Here is an 18,555-nt window from a genome sequence, read left to right on the forward strand (position 1 = left end):
GGAAAGAAGAAGAACATGAACCCCAAGGTTCATGCCTGTAGCACTTAAATCATAGTTTAGCACAGTCTTCTCCAGCTTGCTGCCCTCAAGATGTTTAGTCCCAACCTACATGGCCAGTGAAGGAGTCCAGGTTGCAGAAGGCAAGGTTTAGCATTACCTGTGAAACAGTCTTGCAGGGCTGTTTTGCTCTCTATGTCCTTTTTCCATTGTTGTTCCAGCTATCCTTTTGCCCCTGCCCTTGCTTTCTGCTTTGGGGAGCCAAGTAAATTACATGAAGAAAACTTATGTGAAAATGCAGTACATTTTGTTCCTTTGGTGGCAAATTCATTTCTTAGGCACAGACCTGCTTATGCCTCCATACAAGCAAGAACAGACAATTTTATAATATTGAGGTTGCCATGGAAATACGCCACACACACGTTTTATTTAGCATGCTGATCAAATTTAATTAACGGCAGAGGAACCGGTACACCCTCAGTCTCCAATTGCAGTTTCTTAAGACCAAATCCCACTCCATTTCCCAAGCCATTTTGTAGGAAGCCCTGTCCAGAACAGATCCCTGCTGGCAGTTCTCTCCTGCCCAGTTTGTGCAGACTTAGAATTCTAACATTTTTCATGGGGATTCTTCTGTGGTGTTGGAATTGGTTGTAGGGTGCACAGTAATAATAAAGATGATATAGGGAAGTGCTGCTCATCACAATAATGAACTTCTGGAATTCAGTTTCACAAGGTTTGGTAATGGCATTAAACCGAGGAAAGTTTTTAGATTAAGATTTGATAGCTTCAGGGAGGTAGCTATTATTTCAAACAAGTAAATGCAAGCTCCAGGTTCAGTGTCGGTATACCTCTAAATGTTGACTGCTGAGGATAAAGAGTTGGGGAGGGTTGTTTCCTATATAACCTGGTTTGTTTGCTCCTTCTAAACCAGGGTGGTCTAACCTCTCAGACCGAGTTGGCTGCAAAAGTACTTCAACACAGAACCCGCAGGCCACTCACCGAATTAAATTTCCATAGCATAAATTAAAGTGTTTGCAATATAGTTAATATTACTTAATATATATATCACAATTAATAGATTTAATATATTTAGTTAAGAAATTGAGGTAGCTCAGTTGGTTAGAGCACAATACTGATAATGTCAAGGTTGCAGGTTCAATCTCTGATATCCCAGCTGCATATTCCTGCACTGCGGAGGGTTGGACTAGATGATCCTCAGGGTTATTTCCAATTTTCTAGTTTTATGATTTATTGAACAATATTTAGGCACAAACACATGTATGCATTTTTCTTAATAACACAGACATTGAGTCCCTGTCAGGATAAAAATGCAGGGTATAGAGGAAGAAGAAGAATAATTTTAGAACTATGTACATCACCTTGGGCTCCTTCGAGGAAACAGTGTGATATAAATGCAATTAATAAATTTCAAATAAAACATAATCAAAACCTAGGGAGAGCCCAACACATTCCAAAGGCACTTGGGGGGTGGCACTTGAGTTTAGCTGCAAAGCACACTGGGAGTTATAGTTCTAGCTCCCTGATGAGATTCCTGTGGGGCTGCCGATAGCTGCCAAGGCAAATGTCTTTCATTCCCCACACCTTGCACTGTGACCGCTGACATGCAGCAGTTTCCAGCTGCACATCAAACATACATGGGATTCACCTCTGTCACCTCAGCCACCACCATGGTGCCCAACACCGACAATAAAGAAAAACTAATGATAAGCACCAAAGCCTCACCATGACCTTGAATTCAAGTCATCATGCTCTTGTTGAGAGTTAGCCCCCGCTCCTCAGACCTTAGCCAATTGCAGCTTGCCTCTGCTTATATGGGGGCCATCCTCTCTTTGCACCTATTGGCTGTCAGCCTGGCACCAACCAAATGAGAGACAGGGTTTCCTCTACAGCACTGCCCCCACACAGCCAATGTTATGCTTTTCACTTGGATTTGTAGAAGGAGCATAGAGATAAAATGGAAGCGAATGGCTGTTGCCACTAGTGATGCTCTTCTGGTACTTAGCAGGGCCACCAAAAAGGACCACTCTGTTCTAAGCATGAACAGGTAAGGAAACATCAGGAAAAAGGAATAAAGTGCTGTCTGAATGCAGACCTCAGATTCAATAGTTTTGTATCAGAACCCAACCTAATGTGGTGTAGTGGCCACGGTTTTTAGCCTGTGACCCAGGTTCAAACCTCACCTCAGCCCTGAAGCTCACTGAGCCCGTATCTCTCATCCTTGTTTACCTCACAGGCTGGACATGAGGATAAAGAAAACTGCCCACACCTTCAGCTTTGTGGAAGATGGGATATAAATGTACTAAAGTAGAGTCTTAACTCAGATAATTTAAATTCAAAAAGTTTCATGCAACTATGCTTAGTGAATTGGTTTATATTGCTCTTGAAGATGATTCTACACTTGATTTGTATTTAATTCATTGAATTAACTAATTAGTTTATTTAATAAAAAAATCAAGCTGTTTCATTTGACAGATGTTTTCTTCCCTCTGCTTATGGCTGGCTGATTGTATAAATGACCTCAAGAGAGGGTTTTAAAAAAAACATTTAAGAGAGAAGTAGAGCCTCTTCTTAAAGATACTTGCCCTTTTACTGTAATACCTCCTGGCACACTTTGCCTGCCAATCTATATATTGATTGGCTCTCTGTTTTAGCTCAGTGCTCATTTGTAATGGAAATGACTTCATTGTTGATCCAAGGCTCCAAACAGCTTTTTCTGAGCAACTGAGACATTAAGTGGCATGCTTGCTAGGGCATGTTTCATTAAATACTGATGTAATCTTCCTGGGATAGCTCAGTCAGTAGAGCATAAGACTCTTAATCTCAACTTTGTGGGTTCGAGCCCCACGTTGGACAAAAGATTCCTGGATTGCAGGGGGTTGGACTAGATGACCCTCATGGTCTCTTCCAATTCTACAAGTCTATGATTCTATTCCCAAAGTACAATTGATAGTAGAACAACACTGCTTTACTGATAGATGAAGCATTCAGGTCTTCTTAATCAGATACTAGAGATCCGGTGCAGGTGGAATGTTAGATTATCAAGCTACAAAATAACACAGCAAGAAGGCGTAATTAAACTTGATTATAACATGTAGAAGAAAACTGCTACTAGGATAAGAGAGACTAGGACTTGATTACTCCACTGCTTCTGCAGTGGGATGGACATAGAACTCTAATGAGTATTAGGAAATACCTGTTATGTACTTAAATTCAGTTTACAGTCATGCTCCCTGAAACACCTTTCTGAATAACTCTTCGGTACTTTTGTTTGGCTCTTTTGCATCACCTCAAAATCCGCCCCTTTTAAAGTGCTGCCATATATTAATAGTATCTTGCTTTGAAGTGATACCGTTTTTATATTTTAAAAAATATTGAAATAGAAATCTTGTGTATTTGACACCGTGGCCTTGTTTGCACAACACAACAATGGCTTCTCAAGACTGCAGAGGTCATCTTGCTCCACCCCGGTCTTTTTTGCTCCTGCACCACACTGCACTAATCCAGGGTTTGGCCTAGCATCATATCTGAACCTGGGCATATATGGTTAAGTTCTTGAGCTGTAGCCAAGACCAAACCTTTTAACAGGGTGATATTACTAGCAGTAATATTCATACAAGTCAGTATGAACTTGGGCCTATACAGTGGTACCTCGGGTTACAAACGCTTAAGGTTACAAACTCCGCTAACCCAGAAATAGAACCTCAGTTTAAGAACTTTGCTTCAGGATGAGAACAGAAATTGTGTTCCGGCGGCGCAGCAGCAGCAGGAGGCCCCATTAGCTAAAGTGGTACCTCGGGTTAAGAACAGTTTCAGGTTAAGAACGGACCTCCAGAACGAATTAAGTTCTTAACCAGAGGTACCACTGTACCTGCTTTGTTCCCTCTAGCTTAAACTATGGCAGTATTACCGGTATACCTTTAACTCAACAGCAGTCAAGTTGCTGTACCCATCGGGCCACAAGAGAATTGGATGTAGCTCACAATTTCTTCTTGCTGCTGCTTCTATAAAAAAAGGACTGTTAACTGGCAAGAAGGCTAACCAGAGTTGCCAAGCTCCTATCAGAACTCCTTGATGTTAGCGACTTGGACCAAAAATGGTTGAAGGGCCCAGTATTGTTTATGTTTGTTGCTGTGTTGTGTATTTTTGTGCTTTTATATTGTAAACTGCCCTGTGATACTCAGATAAAGGGCAGCATAAATAAAATAACATAATTAAAATAAATAATAATAAATAATAACTCCCAAGTCTACTGTATTAATATGTGACTGCATAATTATATTTTTATCAAACAGACACATTAAGATGGGTCAAAGAAAACTCTGTTGTGAAATAAGTTGTCATGTAAACAAACATTTCTCCTCTGCGCTCCATTTATTTAGTTTCCTGCCACTTGCCCAGAGTTGCAATCATGTGAGTAAATCATGAGTAAGCTGCAGGTCTACTGTATCTCAACACATGTGACTCATGACTGAAACTGCACATGCCTATCAATACAAAGCTGGGCATCTGACAGAGGGAAAAGATTTAAAATGCATTACATGACTAATCCTGTTCAGCATTGACAGACATGTGTAGCTTCAGTCATGATTGACACATGCTGTGTAGAATTATAAGGACACAGATTCTGTGTATGGTGTAAATTATCTGGCTCAGGAACAAAATGTGTTTCATGGTGAGAGAATTCACACCATGTTTTGGAACAGGTACATTACAACATGCTCATTCTCTGTGCTGGGCGCACAGTTCAGCACCCTGAATTCTCTGCTGTATATGTGTTTAGAGTAAACTTCTAGTCCAAGGGTCAGCAAACTTTTTCAGCAGTGGGTGGTCAACTGTCCCTCAGACCTTGTGGGGGCCCAGACTATATTTTGAAAAAAAATATGAAAGAATTCCTATGCCCCACAAATAACCCAGAGATGCATTTTAAATAAAAGAACACATTCTACTCATGTAAAAACATGCTGATTCCCGGACTGTCCGCAGGCTGGATTTAGAAGGCAATTGGGCCGCATCCGGCCCCTGGGCCTTAGTTTGGGGACCGTTTTCTAGTCCTTAGCCCTGGAACCAGACCTGAGCTGGTGGAATTTGCAATGGCCATGGGATGGGACATCATTTCCTTGCATTGCTGGTTATGTCTCAACTAGCAGAAGCAAATAACTTGGGGGGAGGGGTGGATATTGTATTGTTTTGTTTTTGTTTTAACTATTTATTTTATCCTTTTATCCTGTATTTTTATCTTGTGAACCGCCCTGAGTTCTCTGGATAAAGGGTGGCATATAAATTTAATAGGGACCCAGGTGGCGCTGTGGTTAAACCACTGAGCCGAGGGCTTGCTGATCAGAAGGTCGGCGGTTCGAATCCCTGTGACGGGGTGAGATCCTGTTGCTTGGTCCCAGCTCCTGCCAACCTAGCAGTTCGAAAGCATGTCAAAATGCAAGTAGATAAATAGGAACTGCTACAGCGGGAAGGTAAACGGCGTTTCCATGTGCTGCTCTGGATTGCCAGAAGCGGCTTTGTCATGCTGGCCACATGACCTGGAAGCTATACGCCGGCTCCCTCAGCCAATAATGCGAGATGAGCGCGTAACCCCAGAGTCAGTCACGACTGGACCTAATGGTCAGGGGTCCCTTTACCTTTATAAATTTAATAAATAAACATACACACACACACACATACACTCTGATATAGGCAAAAATCTGCCTTTATTCCCTTATTGGGTTCTCCATCGGTTGGAGAATATAACAGAGGCCAACCAGAGAAGTTTGAGAAGCAAAGCCTTTATTTTCGCTGTTGCAACAGGGTCCTTCCTCTCACACAGGAGAACAAGGAAGGAACCCCAAACAAAGATGTCTTGCCCTTAAAAAGAGATTTGAAAATTGGTTTCAGCCCACCCCCCAGAAGCATCATCCATATGTCACAGAAGGGGTGTAGCCCAAGACCCCCCCTCCCTAGATTCATCATAGGCACATCATGAACGGGGAGGTCTGGTGGCAGTAATCTGAGCATCCTGGACCCTGCCCCCTGCCCCCAAAACCTAATCAACAAAATTGAGAGATATTTACATTTCCCTGTTTCCCAGCCAAGTTAATCACACCCTTTTGTCTGGCAGTCAGGTATCAGGATGCCAGGGATTATCACTTTAATTCCTGAGACAATGAGAAGGTTCCCCCCACCCCACTTCTTCCTTGCAGAGGAACACCTGGTCAGAGAGAGTCAAAATGGTGTCAGTCAGGCCTGTTTTCCTGTGCTGCTTCAGACATGTTTCTGTACATTCATGTACATGTTTTATGAACAATTATTATATATATATATATATGACCTCAAAATTCTTATAACACACACACACACACACACACACACACACACACACACACACACGTATGTTAAATTGCTTATAGTAGGTATAAAATTCAGATTTTTCTGGTACAAAATGTTAACATACCCACAGCCTTGGTTAACAGTTGATCTGCTCATGTTTAGTTACCGGTATTTATGGCCCTCTTTCCCTTTAAATCAGTCGCTAGATTTTCACCCTCCCACCCACTTAGAGCAAAAGCTAGAACAAAGTAATACTTTGAATCCTCTTCTTGTTTCTCCTGTGACTTTGCTCCTAAACAGACTATCTGCTTAAATCCTTGCAGTTGCACATGTTCTAGTTTTTGACCTTAGCATAACATTTTCCTCACAGCAGGGGGGTAAAATCACGCGTTAACAGGAAAAGCAACCAATATGCTGGCCGTGAGCTGGAAATGTGGGTCATTCTGCATGTGGAAAGATTTTCTTTCCTAGGCTACTAATCCTGTGTTAGCAATCAGACTGCCAACCAGGGACGGACATGTTTTAAATGCTCTTTTAATCAGCAATGGTATGGTGTAGGTCACTTTATTCATCTGTGAACTCTTGTGAAATTGTCACTAGATCCATCCTAAAAGTGGATTGAAAAGGCATGCTTGTCCCCATGTACTTCATGGAGCTTTTAGTTGCTGTATGTTTTTGAAAGATATGTGAATACATTTTCACAGGAACTTAACCCCTGAGAATGCCAAAAGGGGAGACATATTCTACCACTACTCTGGCACAACAGCCACCCTGTCCTGCGTCCATCCATCCCAGAGAATGGAGAGGTGGGAGGCAACACACCAGTGCCCGCCCTCCCTAGTCAGTATGGTGGTATTGTTGTAAAAATGACACGGCATGAAGTTGTGGAAATTACATGGCCAGAAATGGGAGGCCCCAGTCCACCCATGCTAACAGGAAGGCATCATCACATCCCACACAGAACCTGCCAGTTACAACGATTCCACAACACCTTCTACAGTGTAAGATACTGTGGCACAGACAGGGAGAGACCAGCAGCCAGGAGCTCTAAGCATATGCTTGGTTTCCCTTATGCCATGCTCCAACTACCACACAATTGCGCTCATTTCCCACGCTAGCAAGGTTATGCTTAAAATTCTACAAGGCAGGCTTAAGCAGTATGTGGACCGAGAACTCCCAGAAGTGCAAGCTGGATTTCGAAAGGGCAGAGGAACCAGAGACCAAATAGCAAACATGCGCTGGATTATGGAGAAAGCTAGAGAGTTCCAGAAAAACGTCTACTTCTGCTTCATTGACTATGCAAAAGCCTTTGACTGTGTCGACCACAGCAAACTATGGCAAGTTCTTAAAGAAATGGGAGTGCCTGATGACCTCATCTGTCTCCTGAGAAATCTATGTGGGACAAGAAGCTACAGTTTGAACTGGATACGGAATAACTGATTGGTTCAAAATTGGGAAAGGAGTACAACAAGGCTGTATATTGTCTCCCTGCTTATTTAACTTATATGCAGAATTCATCATGCGAAAGGCTGGACTGGATGAATCCCAAGACGGAATTAAGATTTCTGGAAGAAATGCCAACAACCTCAGATATGCAGGTGACACAACCTTGATGGCAGAAAGTGAGGAGGAATTAAAGAACCTTTTAATGAGGGTGAAAGAGAAGAGCGCAAAATATGGCCTGAAGCTCAACATCAAAAAAACTAAGATCATGGCCACTGGTCCCATCACCTCCTGGCAAATAGATGGGGAAGAAATGGAGGCAGTGAGAGATTTTCTTGGGTTCCATGATCACTGCAGATGGTGACAGCAGTCACGAAATTAAAAGACACCTGCTTCTTGGGAGAAAAGTGATGGCTAACCTAGACAGCATCTTAAAAAGCAAAGACATCACCTTGCTGACAAAGGTTCGTATAGTTAAAGCATATGGTTTTCCCAGTAGTGATGTATGGAAGTGAGAGCTGGATCATAAAGAAGGCTGATCGCCAAAGAAAAGACCCTGATGTTGTGAAAGATGGAGGACACAAGGAGAAGGGGACGACAGAGGATGAGATGGTTGGACAGTGTTCTTGAAGCTACCAACGTGAGTCTGACCAAACTGCGGGAGGCGGTGGAAGACAGGAGTGCCTGGCGTGCTCTGGTCCATGGGGTCACGAAGAGTCGGACACGACTAAACAACTGAACAACAACAACATCATGCCATACATTTCTAACAAAGTACAATGTGCATGTGAAGGAAAGAGAGGGTGTATAGCACAGCACCCAAACATCTCCCTTGGGACAAGGGATCATGACCTACTATGGGAAGAAAACCCACCATTGGCCCATATCTGCCAATCCCTTGTAGCAAAGAAACAGCAGATGTAGCAAAATTAGAGCCTTATTGAATAGCATCAGGGATGGAGTGAGTTCTGGAAGTAAAATAGACACATGTATGGGCTTGTCAGGGTTTCTGTCCCTTTGACTATCAAATGGCAGGCAGCGGCAGATGAATTTAAGTATTACCAGGTATATAAATTCATCTGAATTTAAGTATACCAGGGTAGGGAAAACTTAAGCTCCAGCCCACCACCATTAGTAGAGTCACTTTCTCCCAGTTGGCAACCTAAGAGTACCAGGCATTCATCCTCTGCTCCCCTTGAAAAGCCTCTATAGGTAATATATCCTAAAATGCAGTAGATACAGGTTTCTAGATAATAGCAAATACAGTACAGTAAGGGTGCAATCCAGTACTCAAGACACTTAACTGGAACTGAATATTTGGGTGGGTGGAGGGGGAGAGAGCGAGAGAGACGCTTTCAAGCTTTTCTGAAGTGATGGTGTGAGTATCTCCCTGTTTCTTCCCTTTTAATCTTTGTCAGGGTCATAAAATACCTAGGCAAAAGGTAATGTTTGTAGTCAGCCAGCTAGCACAAAAATGTTGCCGATTAGCATCTTGACTGCAGCCAAGGACTGATGTACTTGTGACCCAGGTGTGGTATGTTGCTGTAAATGCCTGCTGTAAAACATAACAGCATTTGATTTAAAAAAAGCTGCAGTGTATGTTTTGAACTCGGGTTTCAGAGTGATACTCTAGTTGTAATAACCTTCAGCATATTTTTATTTTCATTTGTTCTGTATTAAATTATTTCATAATATTGTCATAATGCATATATGTTGAAATGCTGTATTATAGTGGCCTGTCATATAAGTATCATTGCTTTGGAATTGTTGGCACCCAACAGTTTTGGATCCCCAGTTAGTTGCCTAATATTGGAGAGTCCTGGCAGGTATACAATATCTTGCCACTTGAAATTAAGAAACCATGGCTATTTTCTCACAAGAGTATTTTACCCTGCTGTGCTTTGATTGTCACCAACCTCTCTTCTCTTCTCTTCTCTTCTCTTTTAATGGGATGGTAGACTTGCCCCTTTCTTAAGGCCTGATAGCCAGTACTACTGCTTTATAGCTTCCTGAGACTGAAAAGGCTGGATATAAAGGAAGTCCTTTTGCAACTGGCTTCATGTTGTGGCTTTTATTTGAAGAGAATGACTCTAGAGAATTGCTTGCAAACAAAAGCAATTTAGTAAGAGTGAGCAGGCATCTTTTGTAAGACACTGCTTAGCTTTTCCTTTTTAGCTCAAAGAAGTTAAAATGGAACAGCTTTGCCCTGTTCACAGATTGAAATTAATGGTAAGTTTATTCACCTTTTGGCATAGGGCCATTTCCTTCTCATCAAGGGGTAATTGCTATGTGTATGAATCTCAATTGCATTGTCTCTAATATTCATTGGAACTTGGAAAACACAACTAAGAACTTGTACTCCCTTTTACATTAAAGGTCAAGAAGAGCATCACAGTCTTTACAGTGGGAAAGACTTGGGGGTTTTATGCTTCTTTCTTTGTTTTTGACACTTGCTATTTGCCTGGCCATATGTACATGGAGTTTGTATTGGCTAATAGGTTGTAGAAACATTTGTGGAATCATTTAATGCTTATCAAGGTGGTAATAAGTAAACTGGAGTCATTAACTACTGGTGTAATAGCAGTTGCAATTATGTACTCCTATTTCCTGGTCACTGGGTGTATTTTGTTTTTGATAACATTCTTCTATTCACTACTGTCTGATGGTAATTTAGATGTCCATGGTAATTTAGATGTCCATTGTACCAACAGTGCACTGTTGTCCAAAGTAGTGTTGTATTTATTCAAAAATTGAATTAATTTCATTATTTCATGTTCAGTATTTGAACCTTTCATTACAAAAAGAAGCCAAACGAGTCTAGCAATAAACCTAATAAAACAAATACAATAAAATCAAATATGAAACAATATTAAAAATTGTCCAGAAATAAAAATGCTGTAAATAACTGATAAAAAGGATTAAAAATAACTATTCATTAATAAGCATAATACAAAGTTCACACTTTCTTTGCAGTAGAAATATTTCAATAAGCAAGAAAAGAATAAAATGCATGACATGTACTTGAGTCAACAGTGCAATAAACCAATAATATTAGGGTCACTGTTAAAGCAAACACTACCATCCCAGAATGAATAGGAACCCAAAGGGGGCTGTTGTGAAACACTTAACCAGTGTCTGAAAAGGCCAAAAAGTCAAATTTTTAGACCTTCTGAATACTCAAGAGACTCTACCGGGTCCAAGATGACCAAACTCTCAGAACTGAATATGCCTCTCTGTCACTTGGAAATCTAAATGGAGTGCTTATGAAAGGCTAGATGGCAACTTGTCAGAGATTCTGTAGCAGGAATTCCTACATTCCTGGGGGCTGGACTAGATGACCCTTGGGGTCCCTCCCAACTCTGAAATTCTGTGATTGCATCATTCTGTAACAGTACAAGAAGCTGAGAGCAAGTATGCCTCTTAAAGAAAATTATTCTCCATAGGTTATAACAGAACCTTAGGAGGCTTTATCATTTTGTGATTTTATTCATTTCCCCCTTTTAATTTGCCTTTTGTTATGCTAATTTGGGGCCCTGCCCTAGATGTTGTGCTCCTACCTTCAGTCTCAGGTTTTGAGTTCTTACTCAGCTGATGTGACACCCTGCTTAGCAACATTTAAAACATGTATAAAGAAAACATGTATAAAACGTGTAAAGGCAGACCAACACTTGGCAGTAACTAGACTGGCCAGAGAGCTATTCTATGGCAGGACACAGGGTAAAAGAGTGAGTTTCCTACCTCTCTGAAATGCTTGTTCCCTTTTCTCACCTGTCAGGGTCCCACCACTGATCTGTTTATAAGCAATTGACATGAAAGGATTAGCCCTGCAAGCATGGCGTGAAATGAAACCATAAGGAAACATATGGGCAGCATTACCCATTATTATGGAGATTTCCTTCCTTTCCTCTTCTCCCCACTAGACTGAAAGCTATGAAATACCAAGCACAAGCAGACTGCTGAGATAGGGATAGCATAACAATTAAAACTATTGTCCTACTATATCTTAACGCCGTCTTCCATTACAGATTTTGATTTCCCTGAATCACTTATATAAGGGAAGAGGGAGGAGGCTGTTGCAGAAACTGATTGGATATGTGCATGGTAGTAATAGGGGTTGATTTTGAATAGAATGAACTGTGGTTCAGTGAAATAATGCCTTATACATCTTCCTGCCTGTCTATCTGCCCACAAAAAAATGAGATTTTCCCTTCAATTTTACAGTGTCAAAAAAACACGGCAAGCTTATTACTTTCCTGCGCACATTCATGAAGTCTCGGCCAACAAAACAGAAACTGAAGCAACGTGGAATCTTAAAAGAGAGGGTATTTGGCTGCGACCTTGGAGAACATCTTCTCAACTCTGGTCATGATGGTAAGTAAGAAGAATGTTATGCTTTGGCTCAAGAGTGTCCTACAATGCAACTTCTAAAAGAACAATTTGGATCTGACCAGCATTACTTTTATTTGAGTCATTACAATGTTCCACCTATAGCATCTATCTCTTCATTCTTCTTAAGAAAGTGCAGTCCAAGATTTCCATGCAGTTAGGACATAATGTTTGTCCTGCCTTGGCACCCAACACTTCTGTAATATCACAGTTTGATGTGTTACATAGAGTATATGAGAATGAATTTATTATTTTGACACCAGTCAGAGATTATTCACAGAAGCAGGTTGTCCTCATGGTGATGATTTAAGAAAGAATCAGGCCAACCACTTTTCCCAGGAGTTAAGGGCATCTGAACGATAGCCAAGGATAAAATGTCACCTCCCTGATGCATTGTTATTGCTGTTTTAATTTTTCAAGAAAAAATATTTGGCATAAATAATAATCTGGGCAACTGAATGACATCACACATCAAAGTCCATCTTGTCATATCTTCCAACTTTTGCTTAAGAGGTGATGGCAAAGGGGCAAAAATCTGAGTTTGCTGTAGCTGTACTTTGACATTTGAATGGATAAAAAGACTAGAGCCACAGACAGCTAGAATTAAAGGCTCAACAAGGACCAAAAGGTTATCTGACCCAAACTGCTGCACTGTGGCAGAATCCTTCCTTCCCGGAGCAGAGTTTGGGAAGAAGCATGTGCAGTTCTTCACTCAGCAACTTGCCTTGGGATAACTGTTAATTATTCCAGGCAGGTAAACACATAATTCATTGCACCTCTCTTATAAATCCAGGAGCATATTGATGTACTATAGCAGGGGTCAGAAACCTTTTCCAGCTGTGGGCCGGTCCACCATTCCTCGGACCATGTGGTGGGCCGGACTATATTTTGAAGAAAAAAATGAACGAATTCCTATGCCCCACAAATAACCCAGAGATGCATTTTAAATAAAAGCACACATTCTATTCATGTAAAAACACACTGATTCCCAGACTGTCCGCGGGCTGGAATGAGAAGGCGATTGGGCCGCATCCAGCCCACTGGCCTGAGGTTGCCTATCCCTGTACTATAGTCTGTAATGAAATTGATAGATGTCAGTTCTGCCTGAGACGGGACAATCTGTTAATAATCCACATTTATTCTGTCCAAGCATTTTCAAAACATTCATTTGAGTGTGCACTACCCTAGTTATACTGACTTCAGCCTGCAGAGAAAGGTTCAGGAGAAGAAGCATTGTGTATTGCTGCTTCTTGGGTGTTTTCTGTAGTATCTTGATGGTGCTTCTGTTTTTTGTGGCTTCTTCCTTTCGGAAGCTAAGCCACTTCAGTGTAAAATCACCCAGTTAAAGATTACATCATCCATTGAAACATGTGCTTTGCCTCAGTCCTGAGTATTAATCATATTTGTGTCAATACTTACACAATTAGCATGTTACATTGCTGCTTGGTGATCTCATACCTCTGGGAGCTTTGCAGTGTATTTGCAGTTTCTTGGGCTTTTCTTGTAATTCAGTACCTGTTTGCATTTCAGTTTGTGCTTCAAGTGCTTAATTGGATGAAGACCTACACCATGACAGGCACTAAAATTTGCCGAGATATTTTTTGCTGAACTTTAAATGGCGGGGCACAGTTTGTAGCATTGCATGAATTTTGCACTTTGTTTTTTCCCTTGACACTGTGTCAGAATCCAGGACATGAGTCATCTGTTTCCCAAAGTTTCTATTGGAAAGATGATAGTTTTCATGTATCAAATTGATTTGGGTGGGCATGGGTGCAATGTTGTAATGTCAGCATTGATTATATAACACCAGGAAACCCAAGCAACTCTAGGAGAAAGCATGCACAGACCAGCAATGTTCTAGGATTGGTAGTGAGACTGGATGATCCTAGGAGCAAATGAAATGCAGCATGACAAATGTGCTTGTCTGAAAGCACCCTTGTGAATTATTACTTGAATCTTGGAGCCTCATTTGTAGGGGAAGAAAATGAATCAATTTAGAACTCTGCAAAAGTGAGAGGGAACTGGATTTTAGGACACCATAGGCAGAATTTCAGGCCCAGGCTACTGCATCTCCTGAGAGAGCTCCTATATATTAATCTCATACCCTGTCCCTAACAGTTATTTTCACATTAATGGATTATTGAAGACTTGAATAGTAAGAAGGGTTGCTGAGATTATCTTCTAAATTGTACCATGTTGGCTTAGTAGTTGCCTCTGCCATTCTGTGAAATGCCATGTAAATGGAGATTTGGCTGCCCAAACTATAGCCAAACAGAAAGACACAGCTCCACTTTTCCTTTTTACCCACTCTGCACGTAGCAAAATATCGTAACAAATAATTGTGGAGTTAAAAGTGCCATCTTGATCAAGATAGGCAATCAATTGATTGGATTCAGATGCTGTCCAGATTGCCCAAAACATCACCATCACAGAACAAACAGCTTAAAGTAACTGAGGCAACATGTTTGGATGTGGCTGTTTGGGGAGGCAGTCTGCTCTGGGAGTGGTCGTGTCAAAAGTGCAGCGTCTTCACATAAGCTCAGGATCATTGCAGTATAGCAGGATATGCCACTGGCTGGGAAACTCAGGCTGTGACATATCAAATGTGGGTGGAATCTACAAGGGTGCCATGAAATACCTGTGGCACAGTCTTCATGTAATTTTGTCTCAGGCTGAAAATTATGTAGGGAGAACAAGAACTTCAGTAGACTAAGGTTATTAAATTCCAGCTTTGCTTTCCATCCTAACAACTTGGTGATTAAGCTGGGCATTAGTTGTTTCCTTGAATTGTATTGATCTATATTTATTTGAAATAGTTGGTTTTGGTTTCTTTGGCTTTGAACATCATTTCCCTACCCTGTGCTGAATAAACACTTGGAAACAAACCAAGACTCCTTGAGGAGTAGCAGTTCGTCATTCAGCTGGGGTTACCAATTTGTTCTGCTTTGCTGCCACCTGCCATGCTTGGTAGTTTTATAGTGTGCAACCTCTGTCAGCATATTGTAGCCACTGACTAGGATGGGGTCTCTTTACTTTCCCCTTGTTGGTAGCTGGTGTTGGCAGCAGCTCACCTCAGAATTACTGCTTCCATTGGCCTAGTTAAACAGCTCTTTGCCCAAAAGAAACTGGTGAGAATCTTTTAGCATCACCTACAAATGGAAAGCAGCTTCATTGTTTACTGCTTTGTGTTGCAATAATTCTGTATTGCATCATCTCTGTGCATGTTCATTGGCTCCCATTGGGAATTAGATGTGATGCTTTCTTATCTATTCTGCAGTTAATAGGAATTGTTGATATATGTTTTTAGTAACCACAGAGGGCAAAATGCTTGACAGGAGACTCTTGTTCTTTAATTTATATTAAACATTTACCTGCTTATGCCCCTTTCCCCCTATTTATGTAAAACAACTGCAAAAACAGCTTCACAGCTTATAGGAAAGTGTATTGTCAATGACCCAGAAGAAAACTATTAATTGGGTAATTCTTTATTCTGTGAAAGGAAGGCATTATGTGGCTCAAAGCCCATATGTATGCAATTGTGATAAGGTAAATTTAAGCAATGCATTAGGAAGATTTAAGCAATGTTCAAGGCTTGTCTTCAAAAGATATACAGTCTATATTTACAAAGCATTCCAGTCTTTGAATGGATTTTACTTATACTAATATTATTTCTGTTACAATTTAGAAGCCTTAAATATACATGGCATCGTGGTAATTCACGGAGTCATTTTGGATTTTACGAACTCATTTCAGCTTTTTCTCTTGCAAGATACAATGGCGTGGAATTCATAATGTTGCTCCTGCCAGTGATTGTTATAGTTACCTAGACCGTTCTTTTAAAACAGTGTGCATTTTAATTCTAAAAGGGGTGGGGCAATCTCTATTAAGCAATAAACCTCTTAGATTTTGTTCTGGTAGAAACTGAAGCAGCGGCATGGAGTAAGGTCTGGAGCAGGTTAAAGATGCTTTAAAACCATTTGAAATCATTTGAATGGGAATGTGCCCATTTTTAAGTGTTCTAGATTTTGGTAAACTGAAGCCACCATTCTAATGGTGTTGCCTTTCTAAGACAGTCTGAAAATTCTAGCAGTCTGGAAATTTCAAGTAACTTCATTGGAGAACTTATTAATAACTGTGCAGGGCAACTGCCCTAAAACTGCTTTTCTTGCCTTCAAAATTCTTACCTAATTGTACTATGAAATTAATCTGACAGATTTCATTCCAGCTCTAGTAGTTGTATATTTACTTGTATCTTGAGTTTTAATTCTTTTTGGCTCTTTCCTGAGCCTGAATACAGGACCCAGTATTGCAAACATATATATTTAAACAAATACAGCAAGGAGCTATGATGTCCAAATTCTTAAATTTTGTCCCAAAGCATATGTTCATTATAGCCTTGGGTTTTCTTGAGATGCTACTGCTTTGGAAATGCTTTTTACTACTGCTTATTGTGAAGTTCATTACAGGTATAGCGAATGAACTAGGAACCAATACCCATAAGACAACAGCATAGATAGTGTCATCTACACTAGGATGGCAGGATGTTTATGAAACACCAGCTGGAGGTGACAAGATGACATAGGCAGTTTTATTCACATAAGCACTTTTAATATCAAGCTTCTGAAATTAAACTGGTTCAGTCTGGGAAGTAATAGAAAGAATAGGATGATATTTCATTGTAAACATACAAAAATGCAATACCTGAGTGATAAAATAGAAGCGGCTGTGATACTCATCAGCTTTGTGTGAAAATATAGTTTAAATACAGAGCACAGTCCAAATAAAGTTGACTATTTTAAGTCCTTTTACTCAAGAGCAGCATTTCTGGCTATCTACACTTCTGCCTTTTGCTTTTTTTACATGGACTTAGATTCAAAATGTATTACTAAGGTACACTTTGCTTTACAGTGATTGTCCAGTTTTCTAGTGATCATTTAACTTTATCCTAGTGCCTGGAATTCAGCTGAGTGGCAGCATTTCAGTATGGCACGGTCCATTAACTGCCCAAATGGCCCTGGCTTGGACATTGTGAAAATGACACTGTTTCAACAGAACTTGGTGGGCAGCCTTGGTCTCCCCGGCTGAACAAATAATTCTTATTCCAGCAATGGACTGAGAACCCCTGGACTCTTAAAATGCAAGAGGCATATCAGTCTAAAAAACAGAGGAGGGAATCTGATCCGAGTAAACTGAAATATTCAGTGTGATCAGCTAGTTTGCTATTTGGAACATGTTCTTAGGCAGCAGCTGTGCAGTTACATTTATTTATTTATTTCATAAAATTTGTGAACTGATTGTGAAAAACCTTTTTTTAAAAAAAAAAACCTCAAAGCATTTTACAAAAAGATAAAACAAGAAAAAAATACAAGAAATACTTTAAAACATACAAAAAGATAAAATGCAAAAACAGAATAAAATTCACACTAGCTTTCTAAGCATCTGGATAGGCTTGTCTAAACAAGAATGTTTTCAGCAAGTGCCAAAAAGAATACAGGGAAGGCTCCTGCTTGATATCAATAGGCAGGGAGTTCCAAAGTGTAGTTGCTGCTACATTAAACAATGGATTTCTTACAAATGTGGAATGGGTATTATGTGGCACCTGTAGTAGTGTCAGCTCCACTGATCAGAGCAACGAAGTGGGCACATGCGGGGTAAGGCGATCTTGTAGGTAAACTGGTTCTAAGTTGTTAACAGCTTTATAAACTAATAGTAAGTAACACCTTGAACTTGGCCCAGTAGCAGTCAGTGCAGCTCTCTGAGCACAGGTGTGATATGCTGACAAGGCCTCACTCCTTTCAACAATGATGCTGCAGCATTCTGCACTAACTGCAACTTCTGGATGAAGCACAAGGGAAGCCTCACAAACAGTGATTGCAGTATCTAATAGAAGCTTATTATCCCCTTAGGTTGACCTTCAGGAAGTAGACATGGCCATGGGTTAACTGGGTTGTTCCCATCTCCATTGCAAGCTCAGTGCATTGGGCCAAACCTAGTGGAGCTGTAGCTGGGTTGTGGCAATCCCTTTCACTTGTGCTTGCAAAGCAGTAGAGCTGTCGGGCGAAGTAAAGAGTGACCTGTCACCACAATCTCAGCTTTTTCAGACCAGGGAGCAACGGAACTGAATGTTTTATTAGGAAAGTGCCATGCCACATGACCCACTTATGATTGTTCATTGCCTTCCTGGTGTTTCCTCCTTTGGCCAGAGCTTGGGGGGTGCCACACAGTCCTTATCCACACCTGATGCTATTTACATCCAGGGCCCAGGGCCCATTTCACGCTCAGGTCCCACAATGTGGTGAAATGAAGCAAAATCTCTGAAACCTCCAGGGATATTTTTGACACTTAGACATTACATTCCTCTTGCAGCTTAATGGAGAGGACTGTTGTCTG

At 40.8% G+C, this 18,555-nt stretch overlaps 1 protein-coding gene across 7 annotated transcripts in view; it reads left to right on the forward strand.

Annotated features, from left to right (window-relative positions):
* The window catches only part of ARHGAP32 (Rho GTPase activating protein 32), a 211,550-nt gene that overhangs the window by 165,838 nt on the left and 27,157 nt on the right, over positions 1-18,555 (forward strand). For all 7 annotated transcript variants that reach the window (XM_088657541.1, XM_088657542.1, XM_035139366.3 and 4 more), the window contains one exon: positions 12,001-12,150. In XM_088657541.1, coding sequence (XP_088513667.1) covers positions 12,001-12,150 — 150 coding nt within the window. The remainder of the gene's footprint in view (positions 1-12,000; positions 12,151-18,555) is intronic.

This window comes from Zootoca vivipara, chromosome 14, assembly GCF_965207765.1.
Source record: "Zootoca vivipara chromosome 14, rZooViv2.hap1.1, whole genome shotgun sequence".
NCBI lineage: Eukaryota > Metazoa > Chordata > Lepidosauria > Squamata > Lacertidae > Zootoca > Zootoca vivipara.